General features: G+C 47.2%; 1 protein-coding gene across 36 annotated transcripts in view; it reads left to right on the plus strand.

Moving 5' to 3' along the window:
- Positions 1-21235, plus strand: part of afdna (afadin, adherens junction formation factor a) — a 51512-nt gene that overhangs the window by 8932 nt on the left and 21345 nt on the right. For 28 of the 36 annotated variants that reach the window (XR_002872865.2, XR_002872866.2, XR_013653965.1 and 25 more), the window contains exons 2-8: positions 14596-14791; positions 14865-14977; positions 15081-15238; positions 15316-15476; positions 16419-16576; positions 19390-19474; positions 19604-19744. Coding sequence is in view for 33 of the 36 variants with exons in the window: in XM_078942468.1 (XP_078798594.1) it covers positions 14596-14791; positions 14865-14977; positions 15081-15238; positions 15316-15476; positions 16419-16576; positions 19390-19474; positions 19604-19744 (1012 nt within the window). In the remaining 3 variants the exon portion in view is untranslated. The remainder of the gene's footprint in view (positions 1-14595; positions 14792-14864; positions 14978-15080; positions 15239-15315; positions 15477-16418; positions 16577-19389; positions 19475-19603; positions 19745-21235) is intronic. The other 8 variants (XM_078942469.1, XM_078942471.1, XM_078942474.1 and 5 more) reach the window with 1 other exon arrangement.

A 21235-nucleotide genomic window follows, 5' to 3' on the forward strand; every position in this document is an offset into this window, starting at 1 on the left:
TACGTTACATTTCAGATGTGTGTAGCATACATTTAATTTTGACCTTCAGTAAAAATGTTTTACTTTTCTAACTTTTCTTTAAAAAAAAGCAAAAACAGACTTTTTAACATGAAAATCTGATAATTGATGAATCTTAAACTATTCTCACACGCTTGTTCAGTCATTTAATGAATCCTCTGCAGATCAGGTTTATATCCAGTCGTAGCCTCTCTGATCGGTTCCTTCTGTCAGTCAGAACGGACCCATGTCTTATTTCACCTGTTTCCAGGTAATAACAGGGACTGGCAGACATTGAGGAGAACATCACAGCAGCTTAGAGCAGATATTTGACACACGGGGATTTCTCTGTTCTCGTAAACGTAACAGGACCTTCTTTCAGAGAGATTTTAGCTCAATCATCTCCGGTTCTCTCGCTGCTTCGTCAGTGACCAGCGGGGATCTCATCAGTCAGTCTCTGCATTAAAGGATCCATGAGAAAAGTGATCTGCAGTCGTTTCTGCTGCAGGTCCTCAAACCACAAAGTCAAGTTTCCGTCCAGCAGCAGCGTCTCGTTCTGCTTTATTCATGTGGATTACAGCTTCTGCTGTGAGCTCCACAAAGAAGGAAAGTGGGATGATTGAAAAGCTTCAACTTGTTCATAAAGGAGACAGTGTGTGTCAGATCAGGAAGAGTTTTTCATTTTCTCTGGGATCCGTTTAGTTCTTTTCTGCCATGAACTATTTTCCTGCTTCCAAAGCTCATAATATTAAACATAGTGACGTCATTCTGTTCAGTAAAAAGTAAGAATCTTCCCGTTCTTCCACAAACGTCCTGTGTTCATCTTTATTCTCTGAATGAAGTCATTTTGACCATGAGGGTAACCGTCTGCAGCACATCAAATCTTTATGGGTTCAAATGGGGGCTGGTCTCCTGGTTGAGCCGGAGCTGGACTCTCTGTCCCCCCGTGCCTCCCTGCTCTCTGGCTCTGGGGGCCCCGTGGCGGTCCTGCTGGCCCTGGGCTGGGTGGCGGATTCGATCACCCGGGGGGTGTTTGTTCTCTATCTGCTACCGGGGGTCTTGGTGTGGGGGTGGTGGGGAACTCTCCCTCCTTCTTTTCACGTTCCACCATCCATTTTAGAAGAACATAAACACTCACCTGAGCACAGGTGTTAGCTCACCTTTGCACTAATAGTTTGCATGATTGAATGAATGAAAGATTTCACACTAGTTATTTTGCATGCATAGGTATGCGTGTGTGAACACTATTTGTGTTGTGTGCATGTTGACATGTGGACATTTTTTTCAGCCAGCAGGTGTGTTGATAACATTTGAGTGTGTGTGTGGACAGGCCCCGCCCCTTCTAGATTTGTATTACATCTGAACCTCACTGTAATGAGTATAAACATCCAGAAACTTGTTGCTTTATGCTGCTTCATGGTTTTACCCCCCCCCTTCCTATAATCACCCTCCTACCCCCCCTCTCTCTAACGTCCCTCTCTCTTCTTCCCCTCTTTCCTTTTCCGTCCGGTCCAACACCAAAGATTTTCAAACATGATTGAAATTATTAAAGTTTGGCCTCAATTACAAAAGGGGTTTATTCAGACATACCTCTGGTTGTCAGAATATTAATAACCCCTCTTGTTAAAGTAAAATATGTCCAACACCAGAGGCCTCAGTCCTCATCTGTCTGCCCAGCTGTTGGACAGGACAAGTTAAAAAAAAGAGAAGAAAAGTTTATTTTTTCTGCTATTGTGCAAAACCCGCGCAAATGATCGGGGGTCACTTGTGTGTCGGGACCAGCATGAAAACACACACACTGCCAAATTACTTTATTATTAGTTCTTTTTTTATTTTGAATAGCCTCTGATGGATTTGAGTGTGGTTTAAGAGAGAAAAAACTCTGAAATGAGGCACAGTATATAGAAAATATGATGAGACGCAAAGAGGTGCGTGCTTATTGGCCGAGAGCAGCATGCTTTCGAGCCGCATGTTCGCCACACCTGAAGCGAGTTCATTACAATAGCTTTGGAGCACATGCACATGCACACGCACGCTGCAGCCTGAGCTTTACCCTTCAGGTTTTGGGTGAAGGTTCTTGTCAAGGAACTGATGGAAAATATATTTTTTATTTTACTTTTAAGGTCCGGTACCAGAATTACTGAGTCCATTTAAGATCACAAAGTCCAGATTCCAATTAGGATCCAATTTAGTAAGAACGGTTTTTATTGAAAAAGCAATTAGTTTGGGTAATAAAGTGTGTTTACATCCCTGCTTATAACAAAGTTCATAGACGTGTTCACTCCGAACTCAAAGCCAGTTTTTTGACGGAGATATTTCAGGAAATGATCCACGTTTTTCAGATCAGGAACTTTAAATTCCTGGAGGAACCCACGTCTGTTACGGTTCATCACAGGGTGTCCTACCAATTAGAGTTTGAACCCTGTTGATAGTACAGCCCACTGAACCACAGTTTCTGCTAATAATATGCCTTAACCTAAACATGTTTGGTGTGGTTTGATGAAAGCTGGGCTGCAGACACATGTCCATGTTTTCATGTCACCTGACTGCTGTTTTCTGTAAAAGCGGTCTGAGTGAACGTTGGAGCACAGCAGAAACCCTCTCCTCCTCTCTGTTCCTGATACCTGAGAGGTGGGCGTGGCTTACGGCGCCACAGCAACCCGACACCCGGGTCAGGTGGTTACCGTAGCAGCAAGGAGTAGCCTTTTCAGCTTCGGGTTGCAGCTACTGTGCATAGACGCGGTTTGAGTGCAGCATTGTCGTTACACACAGACGTTGTGTTCTCACGGCAATGTCTCCAGACCTTAGGAGAGGTTTTCTGAAAAAACAACAACAAAACGTCTGTGGACCCCTGTAGAGAACTGATGTGGCCCTGATGAGGTCCGGATGTGGTCCTGATAAGGTCTGGATGTGGCCTGGATGTGGTCCTGATAAGGTCCTCATCTGGTCCAGATGTGGTCCTGATTTGGTCCTGATGTGGTCCAGATGTGGTCCTGATCTGGCCCTGATGTGGTCCTCATCTGGTCCGGATGTGGTCCTCATCTGGTCCGGATGTGGTCCTCATCTGGTCCTGATGTGGTCTTCATCTGGTCCGGATGTGGTTCTGATGTGGCCCTGATATGGTACGGATCTGGTCCTCATCTGGTACGGATCTGGTCTTCATCTGGTCCTGATGTGGTCCTCATCTGGTCCGGATCTGGTCCTCATCTGGTCCGGATCTGGTCTTCATATGGTCCGGATCTGGTCTTCATCTTGTCCTGATGTGGTCCTCATCTGGTCCTGATGTGGTCTTCATCTGGTCCTGATGTGGTCTTCATCTGGTCCTGATGTGGTCTTCATCTGGTCCTGATGTGGTCCTCATCTGGTCCGGATCTGGTCCTCATCTGGCCCTGATGTGGTCCTCATCTGGTCCGGATAAGGTCCTCATCTGGTCCGCCTCATCTGGTCCGGATGTGGTCCTGACCTGGTTCTGATGTGGTCCGGATGAGGTCCTGATGTGGTCCTCATCTGGTCCGGATCTGGTCCTGATGTGGTCCTCATCTGGTCCGGATGTGGTCCGGATGAGGTCCTGATGTGGTCCGGATGAGGTCCTGATCTGGTTCTGATGTGGTCCTCATCTGGTCCGGATGTGGTCCTCATCTGGTTCTGATGTGGTCCTCATCTGGTTCTGATGTGGTCCTCATCTGGTCCGGATGTGGTCCTCATCCGGTCCGGATGTGGTCCTCATCTTGTCCGAATGTGGTCCTCATCTGGTCCGGATGTAGTCCTCATCTGGTCCTCATCTGGTCCGGATGTGGTCCTCATCTGGCCCTGATCTGGTCCTCATCTGGTCCGGATGTGGTCCTCATCTGGCCCTGATGTGGTGCTCATCTGGTCCGGATGTAGTCCTCATCTGGTCTGGATGTGGTCCTCATCTGGTCCTCATCTGGTCCGGATGTGGTCCTCATCTGGCCCTGATATGGTCCTCATCTGGTCCGGATGTGGTCCTCATCTGGCCCTGATGTGGTCCTCATCTGGTCCGGATGTAGTCCTCATCTGGTCCGGATGTGGTCCTCATCTGGCCCTGATGTAGTCCTCATCTGGCCCTGATGTGGTCCTCATCTGGCCCTCATCTGGTCCGGATGTGGTCCTCATCTGGCCCTGATGTGGTGCTCATCTGGTCCGGATGTAGTCCTCATCTGGTCTGGATGTGGTCCTCTTCTGGTCCTCATCTGGTCCGGATGTGGTCCTCATCTGGCCCTGATCTGGTCCTCATCTGGTCCGGATGTGGTCCTCATCTGGCCCTGATGTGGTCCTCATCTGGTCCGGATGTAGTCCTCATCTGGTCTGGATGTGGTCCTCATCTGGTCCTCATCTGGTCCGGATGTGGTCCTCATCTGGCCCTGATATGGTCCTCATCTGGTCCGGATGTGGTCCTCATCTGGCCCTGATGTGGTCCTCATCTGGTCCGGATGTAGTCCTCATCTGGTCCGGATGTGGTCCTCATCTGGCCCTGATGTAGTCCTCATCTGGCCCTGATGTGGTCCTCATCTGGCCCTGATCTGGTCCGGATGTGGTCCTCATCTGGCCCTCATCTGGTCCGGATGTGGTCCTCATCTGGCCCTGATGTGGTGCTCATCTGGTCCGGATGTAGTCCTCATCTGGTCTGGATGTGGTCCTCTTCTGGTCCTCATCTGGTCCGGATGTGGTCCTCATCTGGCCCTGATCTGGTCCTCATCTGGTCCGGATGTGGTCCTCATCTGGCCCTGATGTGGTCCTTATCTGGTCCGGATGTAGTCCTCATCTGGTCCGGATGTGGTCCTCATCTGGTCCGGATGTGGTCCTCATCTGGTCCGGATGTGGTCCTCATCTGGTCCGGATGTGGTCCTCATCCGGTCTGGATGTGGTCCTCATCCGGTCCGGATGTGGTCCTCATCCGGTCCGGATGTGGTCCTCATCTGGTCCGGATGTGGTCCTCATCTGGTCCGGATGTGGTCCTCATCTGGTCCGGATGTGGTCCTCATCTGGTCCGGATGTGGTCCTCATCTGGTCCGGATGTGGTCCTCATCTGGTCCGGATGTGGTCCTCATCTGAAGGCGTTTTCTTTCTGAGGGAGGGGGCAGAAATCCAGCTGAAGATGGCGAGGGCGGAAGCGGAAATCCGATTCAGAGGAAGTTCCTGCAGCAGATTCAGGCTTCCACAGACCTGTGGTTAATAAACGGTAAACGGACCCCAGAAAGCTCTGGTCCCAGTGTGGCAGAGCTTCAGGCCTAAATGACTGCAGGTCCAGTCCAGACACCGGGTGAACCGGGGGGCATAAGAAGGCGTTGGACCACTGTCTGAATGTGCAGTTGGAGCAGAGAGGATGCTGGGTGATTGCTGGTTTCATCCCAGCGCCGTGTGGTCCAGAACCAGCCTGGATCCTGGTGGGCCGCTGTCACAGGTGTTCGTGCACTGAGTCTCTGATGTGTGGCAGCGCTCTCTGGGCCCAGGTGACTTATGCTCCGCCTTTTCATGGTGCCTTATAGGGTTGTGCCGATAGACGATATCATCGTCCGTCGTGATGGATGACTGACATCCCGATGGAGAGACCACCATCGTGATGCCACGCCCCCGCCACGCTGCAAGTGGACACCATAAGCCGTGGTTACATGTGAAAAATATCTTGACCGGATCAATGGTCGGACTAGAATCCAACAGTGTACATGGTTCCAGAAAAATGTTTTCAGAATATAAAAAACGTTCACATGGCTCACACTTTCGGTCGGAATAAATCATTCGCACATGCGCAGTAGGGTTTGAAAAACCGGAAGGGGATATCAGTTCTGCCGAGCGGCTATTTTTTTCTCAAACTTTATTGAATGTAACAATTCAATACAAAACAATGTTGCCGAGCGGCTTTATACATTGATATGTCAGCTCGGTAATATACAAGACGATCTTCTAAACGTGCTTTTAATAATGTTACGATTATTATGAAACGCCTGTTCGCTCATCGTTTTAATCCGTGTGGTCATTGCCGGAAGCCAGAATTAGCAGTATGCTAAGGACTGAGCGACATTTCTGCTTTAAAGCTCACACCGCCCCAAAGCGCTGTGTGTGTGCTCACGATCCTCTGCTCAGACACGCACTTTTAGACCCGGTTCTGAGTTCGGTAGCCCGTTCCCCTAGAGCTGCGGAACGGATCGCAGTTCTAAATCTCCCACACATAGCGCTCATGTAACAAAGCACCCCCCCTTCCACTCAAACACAAAGCTGTAAGTCCGCGCTCCGCCGGTCCACTTGACTAGTTAAGTGCGGGAGCGGACCATTTCTTTTCTAGTTTGTTTGTTACTTTTTTTGTTAAGGTCACTTCCCTCAGTTTATACTGGATCATTGCGGATTAGTCATTAGTTGGGAAATAAAATAAATAAAGTAAAATAACGAATAGCAATTATATAAGACCGAAATATTTAAAATAGCCCCCCCCACGACGATATCATCGTCCATCCCGATGGTTGACAGCAAACATCGTTTCAACGGCCAATATAAGGGACCTTACTCTCCAAACATCCAGTGGGAGGGGCGTCTGAGTGAACAGGGGGGTGAAGGTTGTGGGGCAGGAAACTGAGGCTAACGTGAAACAAAGAGGCTTGTCTCTGCAGCCACAGAGGAAAGGTGTCCAAACTCTGTACGGGACGCTGGTCTGACGCCAGGATCCGGCTGGTCTGAAGGAGACGCCACAGTTACCTGTTTGTTTATAAATCTACATATTATTTTTAAAATCCAGGTTTGGTTCCAGTCTGACCCAGTTTTGGGTCTGCTCTGATCCAGAGCCAAACAAGAGAACTCTGGTTCTGTTCAGCTCACTTCAGCGTGAACGCAGCCGGGCTCTCAGAATAGAACTGGATAGAATAAAATAGAAAATTGTCAGAACAACAGAGGGGGGAAAAGGGGTAAATACTCTGTGGGGGGGTGGGGGTGTTCCACTCTGTTCCTGACTGGGATAGTCGTATGTTTGTGAATGCAGGGACGAAGTTACACACACACACACAAACACAAACACACACCACGGTGGTGTGTCTGAAGTCTTTGAAAAGCCTCTTCTGGGATGCCCCCCCCTCTAAGCTGATCTTAGACTGCTACACCCCCCCAACCCTGCAGGTGGGCTGCAACAATATTGACTCAGGAACTCACCAAAGTGACCCCGCCCATGTCCCCCCCCCCAGCTTGGCAGGTCAAACAGTGTGTCACGGATGGAATTGAAACAAAAGCAAATATTTTTGGGGGTTTTCCTCTGAAAAGCTGGAAGAGACGCTGCAGCACAGCAGGTCATGACCATGTGACCATGTGACCATGTCAGCCAGCGCCTCTTATCACCTCTAATTGTTGTCGTGTTACACTTCTGCCCAAATTCCCCAGAACCTTTCCCCGTAGAGGCTGCCCCCCCGTGATCCATGTTGAAGTCTGGTTCTGGATCCGAGTCAGAGTCCAGTAGAACAAATATTCAAGGATCCGGTTTGATCTCCTGTTTTTCAGCACACAAACATGCAGCTCTGGTTAGTCTCCTTAACACCTGATAACCCCCCCCCCCCCTCATTTTCCAGGAGGGGGGCTGTCACAGCGGGTGTGAGGCTGTGAGGAGCAGATAAGGAGGAAGGAGACGCTCCTCACACTGAAGCTTTTCTATCATTTCTCATCGACATATAAGCAAAGATGAATGGAATATTGCGACTCTAGTGGAACTCCATCTGTTTTTCTGTCACATGATCACTTTATTAAAACACAGGAGAATCTAATCTTTTTCATAAACCAGAGGAGTCCAGCCACTCCTGGGTCAGCAGCAGGAAAATAAGCAGAGTTCCAGGAAGTGAATTCCTCCAGACCTGCAGCTTTGTTCATCCAGATGTCCTGAACTGCTTCTCACTCTCACCGCAGTGAGGTCAGCGGTTCTGCTGCTGCATGAACCTGGAGACCAGAGTGAAGCTCCACAGATCGGACCTTCCTCCACCGTTTGCTTTAACGCTGCCTCTCCTGGAAGATTTCCTCTGTTCTGTTTGTGGACACAATCGGCCTCTCACCACGTCACTCAGGTGTGAGGGGGAACTCCAGCTGGACTGTGTCTCCAGGGGGAAATGGACCCGGTTCTGACCCGACCTGGGGGTGTTTATGAGGGGATCACCTTGTCGCTGAACGCCACGTTGCTCCTGGTGGCCGAAGAATGGCGCCAGTGTTGGGCAGTATGTGACTGAATGAAAGGGCATTACAGAAAGTAGAAAAGTACTACACTAGTACACGCCGTTTACCATTTAATGAAGGTAGAAAAGTACTACAGTAGTACACGCCGTTTACCATTTAATGAAGGTAGAAAAGTACTACAGAAGTACACGCCGTTTACCATTTAATGAAGGTAGAAAAGTACTACAGAAGTACACGCCCTTTACCATTTAATGAAGGTAGAAAAGTACTACAGAAGTACACGCCCTTTACCATTTAATGAAGGTAGAAAAGTACTAAAGAAGTACACCCGTTTACCATTTAATGAAGGTAGAAAAGTACTACAGAAGTACACGCCCTTTACCATTTAATGAAGGTAGAAAAGTACTAAAGTAGTACACGCCGCTTTACCATTTAATGAAGGTAGAAAAGTACTACAGAAGTACACGCCCTTTACCATTTAATGAAGGTAGAAAAGTACTACAGAAGTACACGCCCTTTACCATTTACTGAAGGTAGAAAAGTACTAAAGTAGTACACCTGTTTACCATTTAATGAAGGTAGAAAAGTACTACAGAAGTACACGCCCTTTACCATTTAATGAAGGTAGAAAAGTACTAAAGTAGTACACGCCGCTTTACCATTTAATGAAGGTAGAAAAGTACTACAGAAGTACACGCCCTTTACCATTTAATGAAGGTAGAAAAGTACTAAAGAAGTACACCCGTTTACCATTTAATGAAGGCAGAAAAGTACTACAGTAGTACACGCCCTTTACCATTTAATGAAGGTAGAAAAGTACTACAGTAGTACACGCCCTTTACCATTTAATGAAGGTAGAAAGGTACTACAGTAGTACACGCCCTTTACCATTTAATGAAGGTAGAAAAGTACTACAGTAGTACACGCCCTTTACCATTTAATGAAGGTAGAAAAGTACTACAGTAGTACACGCCCTTTACCATTTAATGAAGGTAGAAAAGTACTACAGTAGTACACGCCGTTTACCATTTAATGAAGGTAGAAAAGTACTACAGAAGTACATGGCGTTTACCATTTAATGAAGGTAGAAAAGTACTACAGAAGTACACACCTTTTACCATTTAATGAAGGTAGAAAAGTACTACAGGAGTACACAGTGTTTACCATTTAATGAAGGTAGGAAAGTACTACAGTAGTACACGCCGTTTAGGCAAGGCAAGTTTATTTGTATAGCACAATTCGTACACAAAGTAATTCAAGGTGCTTCACAAAACAGAAAAATGCATTAAAATCACAATACATCATAGAAAAAATCAACGTAAAATTTACTTTAAAAGAAAAAAAAAAAATTAAAAATTGATTTAAAAATAAAGGAAGGAAAGGAAAGAAAAGTGCAGATAGGACCTTTCAGTCATATACACGGCTAAACAGAAATGTTTTAAGTCTAGATTTGAACATGGACACATAAGAGGCCTGTCTTACGACTTCAGGGAGGCTGTTCCAGATTTTAGCTGCAGAATATTGAAACGCTGATTCCCCTTGTTTAGTTCTGACTCTGGGAATCAACAGGAGGCCGGTCCCTGAGGTCCTCAGAGTACGAGATGGTTCATATGGCACTAACATGTCAGAGATGTACTTTGGTGCTCGGCCATGGAGAGACTTGTACACAAGCAGAGCTGCTTTGAAGTCTATTCTTTGAGGTACAGGGAGCCAGTGCAGAGACCTGAGCACAGGACTAATGTGATCATACTTCCTGGTTCTGGTCAGGACTCCAGCAGCAGCATTCTGGATGTACTGAAGCTGTTTTACAGCTCGTTTTGAGAGGCCGGTGAGCAGGCCGTTACAGTAGTCTAACCTACTGGAGACAAATGCATGAATAAGTATCTCCAGGTCTCGCTTTGACACTATGTTTTTGATTTTGGCAATGTTTTTCAGATGGTAAAATGCCGCTGATGTTACTGACTTGATATGGCTGTTAAAGTTCAGGTCAGAGTCCATGATTACCCCTAGATTTCTGACTTGATTTGAGGGTTTAAGAGACAGAGAATGAAGGTAGCTGCTGACTCTTTCTCTTTGTTTCTGTGGGCCAAAAATAATAACTTCGGTCTTGTTTGAGTTTAGCTGGAGAAAGTTGTTCTGCATCCACGCACTGATCTGTTGGAGGCAGTGGCTGAGTGAATCCACCGGCCCATATTCACCTGTTGTCAGTGACACATAGAGCTGAGTATCATCTGCATAGTTGTGATAAGATATGTTATTACTGCGTATTAACTGCCCTAGTGGCAGCATGTAGAGGTTGAACAGAAGGGGTCCCAGGATCGATCCCTGGGGCACACCACAAGTCAAGGCCATGTAGTCTGAGACACAACTCCCAATTTCAACAAAATATTTCCTGTCTTCCAGATAAGACTTGAGCCAACTTAGGGCAGATCCAGAGATGCCAACCCAGTCTTGGAGTCTGTGCAAAAGGATCCCATGATCAACAGTATCAAAGGCAGCACTCAGGTCTAGCAGGATTAAGACAGAGACTTTTCCATCATCAGTGTTCAGGCGGATGTCGTTGGTTACCTTGATAAGAGCAGTTTCTGTGCTATGATGGGGTCTAAAACCTGACTGGAAAACATCAAATGAATTGTTTAATAAGAGAAAATCAGTGAGCTGTTGGTAGACAACTTTTTCAAGGACTTTTCCTAAAAATGGCAGATTAGAGATAGGTCTGTAATTATTCAGTACAGTGGGATCAAGACTGCTTTTCTTCAGGAGAGGTTTAATGACTGCAGTTTTTAAGGCCTCTGGAAATATTCCAGATTGAAGAGACATGTTAACTATTTGAGTAATTGATGGCAACACACTGTTCAGGACAGACTTTAGAAATCTAGTGGGTAACACATCAAGGCAGCATGTAGACGAGCTCAGACGGGTGATGGTCTCTTGGACAGTTTGGTCAGTGACAGGTACAAAGTGAGTCAGCTTAGAGTGAGTAGGTGGCCGTTCGATAGTTATATGTGTTGTGGAGTTGATGGCTTTTTTAATGCCCTGAACCTTGTCATTAAAAAATACAGCAAACTCATTACATTTGGGTGTGCAAACCAGTTCTATTGGTAGCTGGGTTGGAGGGTTAGTTAATCTGTTTACTGTTGTGAACAGGGCACGAGAGTTGCTGCTGCAACTTCCATAATGAAGGTAGAAAAGTACTACAGAAGTACACACCGTTTACCATTTAATGAAGGTAGCAAAGTACTACAGTAGTACACCTGTTTACCATTTAATGAAGGTAGAAAAGTACTACAGAAGTACACACCGTTTACCATTTAATGAAGGTAGCAAAGTACTACAGTAGTACACACCGTTTACCATTTAATGAAGGTAGCAAAGTACTACAGAAGTACCCAGCGTTTACCAATTAATGAAGGTAGAAAAGTACTACGGAAGTACCCAGCGTTTACCATTTAATGAAGGTAGAAAAGTACTACAGTAGTACACACCGTTTACCATTTAATGAAGGTAGCAAAGTACTACAGTAGTACACCTGTTTACCATTTAATGAAGGTAGAAAAGTACTACAGAAGTACACGCCCTTTACCATTTAATGAAGGTAGAAAAGTACTACAGTAGTACACGCTCTTTACCATTTAATGAAGGTAGAAAAGTACTACAGTAGTACACACCGTTTACCATTTAATGAAGGTAGCAAAGTACTACAGTAGTACACCTGTTTACCATTTAATGAAGGTAGAAAAGTACTACAGTAGTACACGCCCTTTACCATTTAATGAAGGTAGAAAAGTACTACAGTAGTACACCTGTTTACCATTTAATGAAGGTAGAAAAGTACTACAGAAGTACACGCCCTTTACCATTTAATGAAGGTAGAAAAGTACTACAGAAGTACACGCCTTTTAACATTTAATGAAGGTAGAAAAGTACTACAGGAGTACACAGTGTTTACCATTTAATGAAGTTAGGAAAGTACTACAGTAGTACACAGTGTTTACCATTTAATGAAGGTAGAAAAGTACTACAGAAGTACACGCCCTTTACCATTTAATGAAGGTAGAAAAGTACTACAGTAGTACACCTGTTTACCATTTAATGAAGGTAGAAAAGTACTACAGAAGTACACGCCCTTTACCATTTAATGAAGGTAGAAAAGTACTACAGAAGTACACGCCTTTTACCATTTAATGAAGGTAGAAAAGTACTACAGTAGTACACCTGTTTACCATTTAATGAAGGTAGAAAAGTACTACAGAAGTACACGCCCTTTACCATTTAATGAAGGTAGAAAAGTACTACAGAAGTACACGCCCTTTACCATTTAATGAAGGTAGAAAAGTACTACAGAAGTACACGCCTTTTACCATTTAATGAAGGTAGAAAAGTACTACAGTAGTACACCTGTTTACCATTTAATGAAGGTAGAAAAGTACTACAGAAGTAAACGCCCTTTACCATTTAATGAAGGTAAAAAAGTACTACAGAAGTACACGCCTTTTACCATTTAATGAAGGTAGAAAAGTACTACAGTAGTACACCTGTTTACCATTTAATGAAGGTAGAAAAGTACTACAGAAGTACACGCCCTTTACCATTTAATGAAGGTAGAAAAGTACTACAGAAGTACACGCCTTTTACCATTTAATGAAGGTAGAAAAGTACTACAGGAGTACACAGTGTTTACCATTTAATGAAGGTAGAAAAGTACTACAGAAGTACACGCCGTTGTTTCTCTGAATCGTGTTTTGAGAGAACGCCATAAAGGGGAACATTCCTGATGTGAGTAATGGGTGGGAGGCGGAGCCTGGGGGAGTGTTTGATCCCGGACAAAACCCTGAAGTCAGAGTTCAGGAAGTGGGGTGAAGGTCAGATCCGTGTCTTCCTGCACGCAGCGGCTGTTTTTGCGGGAGTAGATCATTAAACTGTCCCAAGCATGGCGGTGTAACCCCCCCCCCCCCTCCAGAAGGTTCCAACTGACTGATAACAGCTGTGCACTTGGTGTCAGAAATAGTTTGTCTTTCAGGTTCAGGCTTAAGTATCAGCAACTGCATAGTAAAGCCTGTAACGGGGGGGGGGTCATGATAACACCAACAAAAGTATCACTCCCCCCCCATTTGACTGTGGTTGTGTTCTAGGATCTGTGTGAGGAACCCTGAACTGGGTCTTTGGGTCAGAACCTGGTCTTTGGTCACTTGGGTCCATGAGTGTGTTGTAAACTGTGTTTTTCTTTGTTCCGCTCAGTCAGCAGAACCAGAGCCCATTGATGGTTTCTGTGTCCAGCCTGAAGGCTGCAGGTTCTGATGGTTCCTATCAGCAGACATGTCCGCTCTCGGGTTCTGCCACTGAACCTGAACTTGGTCCGGTTGTAAAGGCTGAACTTCTATCAGCCTCTGCGTTAATTATCTACTGCTTGCTCTGAGCTCGGCTTTGTTTGAACCAGGAAGACTAATGTATCCACGGTAACGGTTTCCAATGGTTACGCAGGCTTGACAACCCTGAATGACCCACATTCCAGGAGTAAATCACAGCACTCTGGCATTCCTGGCTCTGCTGTGTCTTCACTCCTGCTCGTTCCTGTGCCGTAGGTTTTTCAGGACTTCCATTCTAAGTCCCAAGCGGAGGACTCCGCCCACACGCCGCCTCGGCTCCAGGCCGCTCGCTCAGTCACCTCCGCCTTGGTGTGTCCGTTTCAGTCCAGTTTTTGAAGCAGAAAAGGTCCTACCATGAACTTCTGCTGCTGTTTTAGACATACGAAGCTCTTCAGGGCCGTTTGTCCTTTCATTCATTCGTCTTCTAAACCCGCTTTATCCCTGTTGGGGTCACTGGGTTGCTGGAGCCTATCCTGGTCAATCGTGGGGGAAGGGGGGAGGCATTCTGGTGAGGTCACCAGGCCACAATCACACTCTCACCTCCCCGGGTTCTCACGAGATGACGTGGACCAGTGAGACCCGCCCCTTCCAGGAAGAGTCTGCGCTGCCAGCCCCGCCCCCAGGCTAACAGACACGCCCACTTTCTTTGTGGAGCTAGCGGTGATCGGCTAAACGCTTTCCTTTTATGTGAACAATCTGCACATCCATCTTCGGTTCGGATGTTTTTTGTTTTTGTGGGAGAAACGCAGACACGCTGTTGAGGGCGGCTCTAGATGATGTCATAAAATGGGCGGCACCCACATGGAGAGGAAGGCGGAGCCTCAGAGATGGAGTTGTCTTACATTGGAACATGATCAGTGAAAATATGTAAGATATCATGACCAATGTTCTTTAGTGTGTTAGTGTGCGTATTGCTGATCAGAAGGTGGAGCAGGGGGGGTTTGGTGGGGGTGTCCATCCTCACCGCCTGCTGCTCCGCCCTGCATGGAGGCGGATCCTGGTGTTTCCTACGGCTCGGTAAAGCGGGCTGGTTCTGTGGCGACCGTCTTCCTGACCTCATTTTCTCTTTGTGCAGGACCTGGAGTTCCACGGCGTCATGCGGTTCTACTTCCAGGACCGGGTTGCCGGTAACTTTGCCACAAAGTGCATCAGAGTGTCCAGCACGGCGACAACGCAGGACGTCATCGAGACGCTAGCCGAGAAGTTCAGGCCGGACATGAGGATGCTCTCCTCTCCCAAATACTCGCTGTACGAGGTCCACGTCAGCGGCGGTGAGTTTCCCGTCCAGCCGTGGCGGTTAGAGGACGAACACGCTGATGACTCGGCCGTTGGTGTGTCTGTTAGAAGAGCGTCAGCTGGACCTGGACGAGAAGCCGCTCGTGGTGCAGCTGAACTGGAACAAAGACGACAGGGAGGGGCGCTTCGTCCTGAAGAACGAGAACGACGTCCCGCCGAAGGTCAGCTGCTCCAGCTCTGTCAGAACCCCGCCCTCCTCCTGGGCCCGGTTTTTTAGAACACCCGCCGGTTCTGGGCTTACACGTCTGCTCCTCTGTCCACTAGAAGAGCCAGAGTAACGGGCCAGAGAGGGAGAAGGACGGAGTGATCCAGAACTTCAAGAGAACACTGTCCAAGAAGGAAAAGAAGAAGGAGAAAAAGAGGGAGAAGGAGTTTATTCGAATGCCTGATGAAGACGAGAGGACGCTCGGCCGTGAAGACGGGTGACCCTCAGCATGTGTCCGACACCAGCGGGCGGGCATTTCTGTGCTCTATAACGCCTCTGACTTCTGCCTTTCAGGGAAAACAGTCGACTGGCGGCGGAGGTTTATAAAGACATGCCGGAGACCAGCTTCACCAGAACCATCTCCAACCCGGAGGTGGTGATGAAGAGGAGGCGTCAGCAGAAGGTGGAGAAACGCATGCAGGACTTCATCAACAACGATGGAAGACCAGATTCAGGTGCTTCTAAAGAGTCCGGGGCCAGATGCATTATGGGACTTGTTGAAATGAACAACAGCAGATCAGATGGAACCAGAACTGGATGAATGAGATGTTTCTTCATCAGCAGATCCAGGGTTTTAGAAAGCCTACTTGGATTTAGCTCATTTATTTACCCCTCATCTCTGAGGCTTTGGTGGCTGTCGGGTGAGAGCTGAGCAGGTATCACTGAGGCACGGCGTCGGCAGTATAATGATATGGGCAGTCTGGGTGGGAGCTGCTACCGAACGCTTTGTGGTACATCAAACGCTGGAAATCACAGCCAATCATGCGGCTGCGTCGTCTCGACCTGCTGGGCTGAGAAAACTCCCATGAAGCTCGGCGATGATCTGCAGAGCTCCCAGCATGCCCGGCGCTCAGCAGTGCTTCCAAATGTTCACCAGAGCCTCTGACGTTCCTGAAGATGCTTCTGCTCTGGACAAACGCAGGAGTTTTTCCCGTTTCCTCGCCAAAGGCAGCTGAATGCCTGACTGGCGTGTGACTCGGGCGTTACCGGATCACGCCGCAGATGGACGGACCAGTTGAACCAGTCCCAGAGGGGTCACGCTCTTCCTGCTTCTGAAAACCCGTTTTCCTGAGGGGTTTGGCACAGATCAGCTCCAAAGTCAGGCTGAAGGTTTTAGGAGAAAGATGAAGAATGTGAAACCTGCTGAAACTCACGCAGCTGTCTGTCAAAGGCTGCTTCCTGTGCTGAGTTCCTCAGAATGTTCTCACATTCATTCCAGAATAGAATATTCTGAATATTCTGGCCGTGCTGTCCGGACCTGAATGAGGTTAAAGCAGTTTCAGTGCCTGAAAACCTCCAGGATCTTTCTCCAAAAGGTTCCAAAACCAGCAGATCATGTGTGAAGCTTCATTTGAGGCGCCGCAGCAGAACCCTCACGTCTGTTCTGGTCTGACCAGGAGGAACCCTGAGGATCTACGCAGACAGCCTGAAGCCCAACATCCCCTACAAGACCCTCCTGTGCTCCGTGAGAGACACGGCCGACCTGGTGGTGGTGGAGGCGCTGGAGAAGTACGGCCTGGAGAAGGAGAACCCCAGAGAGTTCTGCATTGCTCGGGTAACGTTCTGCATTCACCAAGGTTATTATAGTTAACGAAAACGAACGAAAAAACTAAAACTAGAACTGAAAAAAAAATTTCGTTAACTAAATAAAAATAAAAACGAGAGTTTAAAAAAAAAACGAAAACTAACTAAAACTGTTTGTTGTGTGTATAAAATGAACTGAAACTAAATAATATTAACCCCCAAAAATACTTCGTTTTCATCTTTGTTAATACATAAGTCTTTTGGGTTGAAATAAAAATCTATTTACTTCACGCTGCTAGTTTTACTGTGTATTTGGCCCCTACGGTAGAGGGCTGCATTGGGATTGGGTCCCGCCGGGTCCCGCGGGACCCAATCCAAATCTCGCGGGATTGGGCGGTTTGAATTGTGCTGCGGGCGGGAGCGGGCGGCAAAAAAAAACCCGCGGGATCAGTGCTGCCATGAATATCTCATGAATATATAATAGCGGACTGCGTTAGGCTGTGCGGCTGTTGGATTCTTATGTACTGAAGCTCGGTGAACGCACCAGGTAGAGACGCCCAATGGCCTCTGTCATCTAACCTGTTGTTGGGGGTGTGCAGCGCCCCGCCTCTTAGTGTGTTCTTTAAAGCCTGATACCGCTGTCCCGTGTAGGCGGAGCTACCAGCTAGAGGTTCTGGTCTGATCGCTGCATGGAGCGATGTGTGCATCAATGCATGGTAGACACTGAGAATGTGGAGATCAGGTTTATTATTTTGAAGAGTTCTACTTGGTAATCATGTTTCCATGTTTGAATTCATAAAATCATCCGAGAAAGTCTATGCTTCAACTCCTGCAGGGAAAACTGCGTCTGAATCTGACGCCCGTGTTTTCATCTCTCTGACAGAGTTTGAAACCAAAGGCCCCCCCCCCCCCCCCTACCTGCTTTTCCTCTCTACCTGTTCACCTGCTCATCCTCTGTAGCTGAGAGTTGTTTATCCCCGCCCTCCCAATGTATCCTACACAGAGAGCGCCAAATACGGTCACCGTAGGTTGACACGATAGTCCGGGCGCCACAGCGCAGCACACGGATGACAGAGCTGTCAATCTATCCGGCAACACTGCGCAGGTTTCCTGGCAGGGACATGATGTCAATGGATGAAGTAGAAAAGAAACACAAACGAGGTTCATCCTGAGTCACACATGGTTCTCAGATCTGCGAATCAGCAAAACTGGAAAAGGCTGAAGCTAAAAAAAAGTATTTTTCCGTCAGGAAAAAATTCATTCATAAATTTTCAGCTCTGTTGAACCATTACAATGTTTTTCTTCCATCCATAAATTCAAATGACTTTGACCTGCATCTTTACCAGCTGGTTCAGTCTGTCTGCGCGCGCACACACGCACACTTTTAACCGAACAGGATTAGTGAAAATATATTTAATAATTAAGTTGCAAATTACATAAACGAGGAATGCATGAAAAGATGAGGCTGGAGGAGGGACATGAATCTCATTAATAATAATTAATATCAATACAAATATGTGTTTTTTTCCTGCGGGACTGGAGACGATACAAAATCAATGCATCTCTATTACTGTGCGGGAATAAATTCTCTGAGTTTTGCGGGTGCGGGCGGGAGAGGACATACATATTGCGGGTGCGGGCGGGAGTCTAACACATACGTTGCGGGAGCGGGCGGGATTGGTCAGAAATTCAGCGGGCGGGAGCGGGATGAAGAAAATAGTCCCGCGCAGGGCTCTACCTTACGGCATCACGTAGTCTGTGACGTCACATGATGTCTGTCAGACACTGCCGGCTAGCGTGGTCATAGACATTTACATGAGCGTGATGGCTGCAGTAAAAGTTGGGAGAAAGCGGGAGAGTCCTATTTGGGACTTTTTTGAATATAACAGCGTCGAAAACTAAAGTAAGTGCCTTGTAGTCGAAGCAGGAGACAAAATTTGTGGAACGCTCCTCAAAGGGAAAAAACCCTACGAAAAGTACATTTTAAAAGCGCACACAAAAACGCAAATCAACAGTACCTAGACAAGCTAGCCTGTCGCCCGCCCTCCCCCGAAAAAGAGGCGAGAGCAGCTCACGTAATGCTGTTATCGGCTGTTGTATTTTAATTTAAGGATGGTTGTCCTTGTGTCCTCTGAATAATAAGTGTTTCAAAATGGATCTTTGATTGAGTTTTTATCATACAATACTTATTCTGGTGATTTTGAATCATGCACCTGACAAATATCCTAATTTACAAAAAAAAAAAAAAAACTAAAACTAACACTAAAACTAATAAAAACTAGTAAAGCTGCCTCTAAAAACTAATTAAAACTAAACTAAAACGAAGCAATTTCAAAAAATAAAAACTAATAAAAACTAGTAAAGCTGCCTCTAAAAACTAATTAAAACTAAATAAATTTAAAAACAAAACTTCAAAACGAAATAAAAACTAAAACTAATAAAAAATCCGAAACTATTATAACCTTGGCATTCACTCCTCCCTGACCTGCAGAGAACATCTGACAGGTGTGGCTCATGGTTCTGTCACCTGCTGCTGCTGCACAACGTCACAGGTGCGCGCTGAGCCGGTACCTGTCTGCAGAGGGCTGCAGCACAGGAGGAGAACCTGAGAGACGCCACGCCTGTTTGCATTCAAAACAAGTTCTGCAGAAATGACTCACCTGTCAGGGTTGCGAGATGATGTCATCGTTTCAGTTTGCAGCTGTTATTACCTCAACACTCGGACAGACTGTGTGCTGACGGGTCGATCTGGAGAAAGAACGTGTCGTTCTGACAAGTGCAGAACCGTCATGTGACCCGTCTTCAGGGTTCAGCCGCTCACCGGTTCTCCTCTGTTCTTTGCAGCAAGAGGAGAAGACCGGGAAGGAGGTGATTCTGGACGACAGCGAGTGTCCCCTGCAGATCCTCAGAGACTGGCCTGCTGACCGAGGTGAGACGGGGGGCTCGGCTGCGCCGCCGCTGCTGCCTGTGGGCTCTGCTGCCCCCCTCTGGTTGCTCACGGACATTACAGCTGCTCAGTCTTTGGAATGGATGCCATGAAATGTGCTCTTTGTGTCAGGAGTGTTAGTGTTCCAGCTGAAGAAGAAACCTCCCGACTACCAGGGCAGGAAGGGCAGGAAGATGGAAGACAAGGGTCTCCGAGGAAAGGAGGGTCTGCTGCCGCCGGAAAAACTGCCCTATTTGGTGGAACTGAGTCCAGGTAGGAGGAAGAGCCCCTCTTCTGTCATCCTGAAGGAGCTGACCTCTGTAATGAACTCTTTTGGCCAGCTGGGGGCAGTACAGCTGTGTGGTTTTAGTCAGTGTGTGTTATTTTCAGCACCATTAGGTTGTTTCTGCTGCTGTTCTGCTCCTAAAAGAACTGAAGCTTCTTTGAAGCAGGGGGGGGGGCTTTACCTGCTGTTCATGGGGGGCGTTCCTCACCTACCACCTAGAATCTGCTGTCTTCTCCCTGGGAAGGTTGAGGTCGCCCCGCTGGCATTTAGAAATGTGATTGAAGGAAAGTGTGTGGGAGCTGAGATAAATTTAGCGGTAAAGTCAGACGCACGTTCTCAGACTGGGGGGGGGGGGGGGGGGGGACTCACCCGCTCTGTGAAGCTTCAAACATCTGCTTCTCATTTTCCTCTGGGAGCAGAAAACACTTCTCCAGACGGGCTTCACTCTGGTTTCTGTGGGATCAGGCCAATCCACTCACTTTGGGGGGGTAGAAGTCAGGCTGGTGCTGGGGGGTGAAGGTAGAGGGGCATGTTTTAGTTGTACTGTCCCCTAAAGGTAAGTTTCAGTGAAACCTGGACTCATCTTAATGCTGCATTGGAGAGCCCCCCCAAGCTTTGTTGAATCTAACATGCCCCCCCCCTAACAGCTTGACTCTCACTGCTGACCCCCCTCTGCCTATGTTAATCCTCCACCCACATCTTGAGTAGGGAGGGGTTCTGTTTGCCTTTTATCTGGTGCTGGACCGCATGACCGATCCATCGGGTCGCTGTTTTAGAACCTTTTGTTGTGAAGTCAACTTTCACTCACTTCATCTGCATTTGGACTGAAGCTCCGCCCATCATAGGAGCCCGCCCACAATCGCTGGAAAAGTAAATGATTGGCTAGAATTGAACATAAACCTGAATACAATACACGTGATTGACATGTCTGAAAAAAAGCAGCAGAACCCATGTTAATATATAGTACCGGTACCGGTAGAACCGCATGCGTCGGGACCGATGGAGTGGTTTGCACTGGTACCAGTAGAGGGGTGTACGTGTCGGTACAGTGCCAGACTGGCACAGAGTTTGGGGGCCCATCAGTAGTCATGACTTGGTCAGGCTGAGGGACCCTGAGACCCCCCAGCCTGAACGAGCCCCCACTTGGGTGACCTGTAATCACTAACCATCACTGCCTCTAATCAGCCCGTGTGTGTACTAACGAGTGAATGAGTCTGGACAGGGGTCCCCACATCCAGGCCTGGGGGGCCGGCCTCCTGCTGGTTTTCCCGTCTCATCTGCTGCTGATCACCTGGATCAGGTGTGTCTGGCCAATAAGGAGCTTCGATGGCAGCTTGGTTGGACAACATTAGGACACTAGGGCTGCACAATATAAGGAAAACACGTGATATGCGATATTAGAGATTAAATTGATATAACGATATTATTTGCGGTATATAAACAAATAGCAAAATAACCAAAAACATAATTCCCATTTC

Source organism: Oryzias latipes, chromosome 24 (assembly GCF_053564925.1).
Source record: "Oryzias latipes strain Hd-rR chromosome 24, Olatipes_Hd-rR_3.1".
NCBI lineage: Eukaryota > Metazoa > Chordata > Actinopteri > Beloniformes > Adrianichthyidae > Oryzias > Oryzias latipes.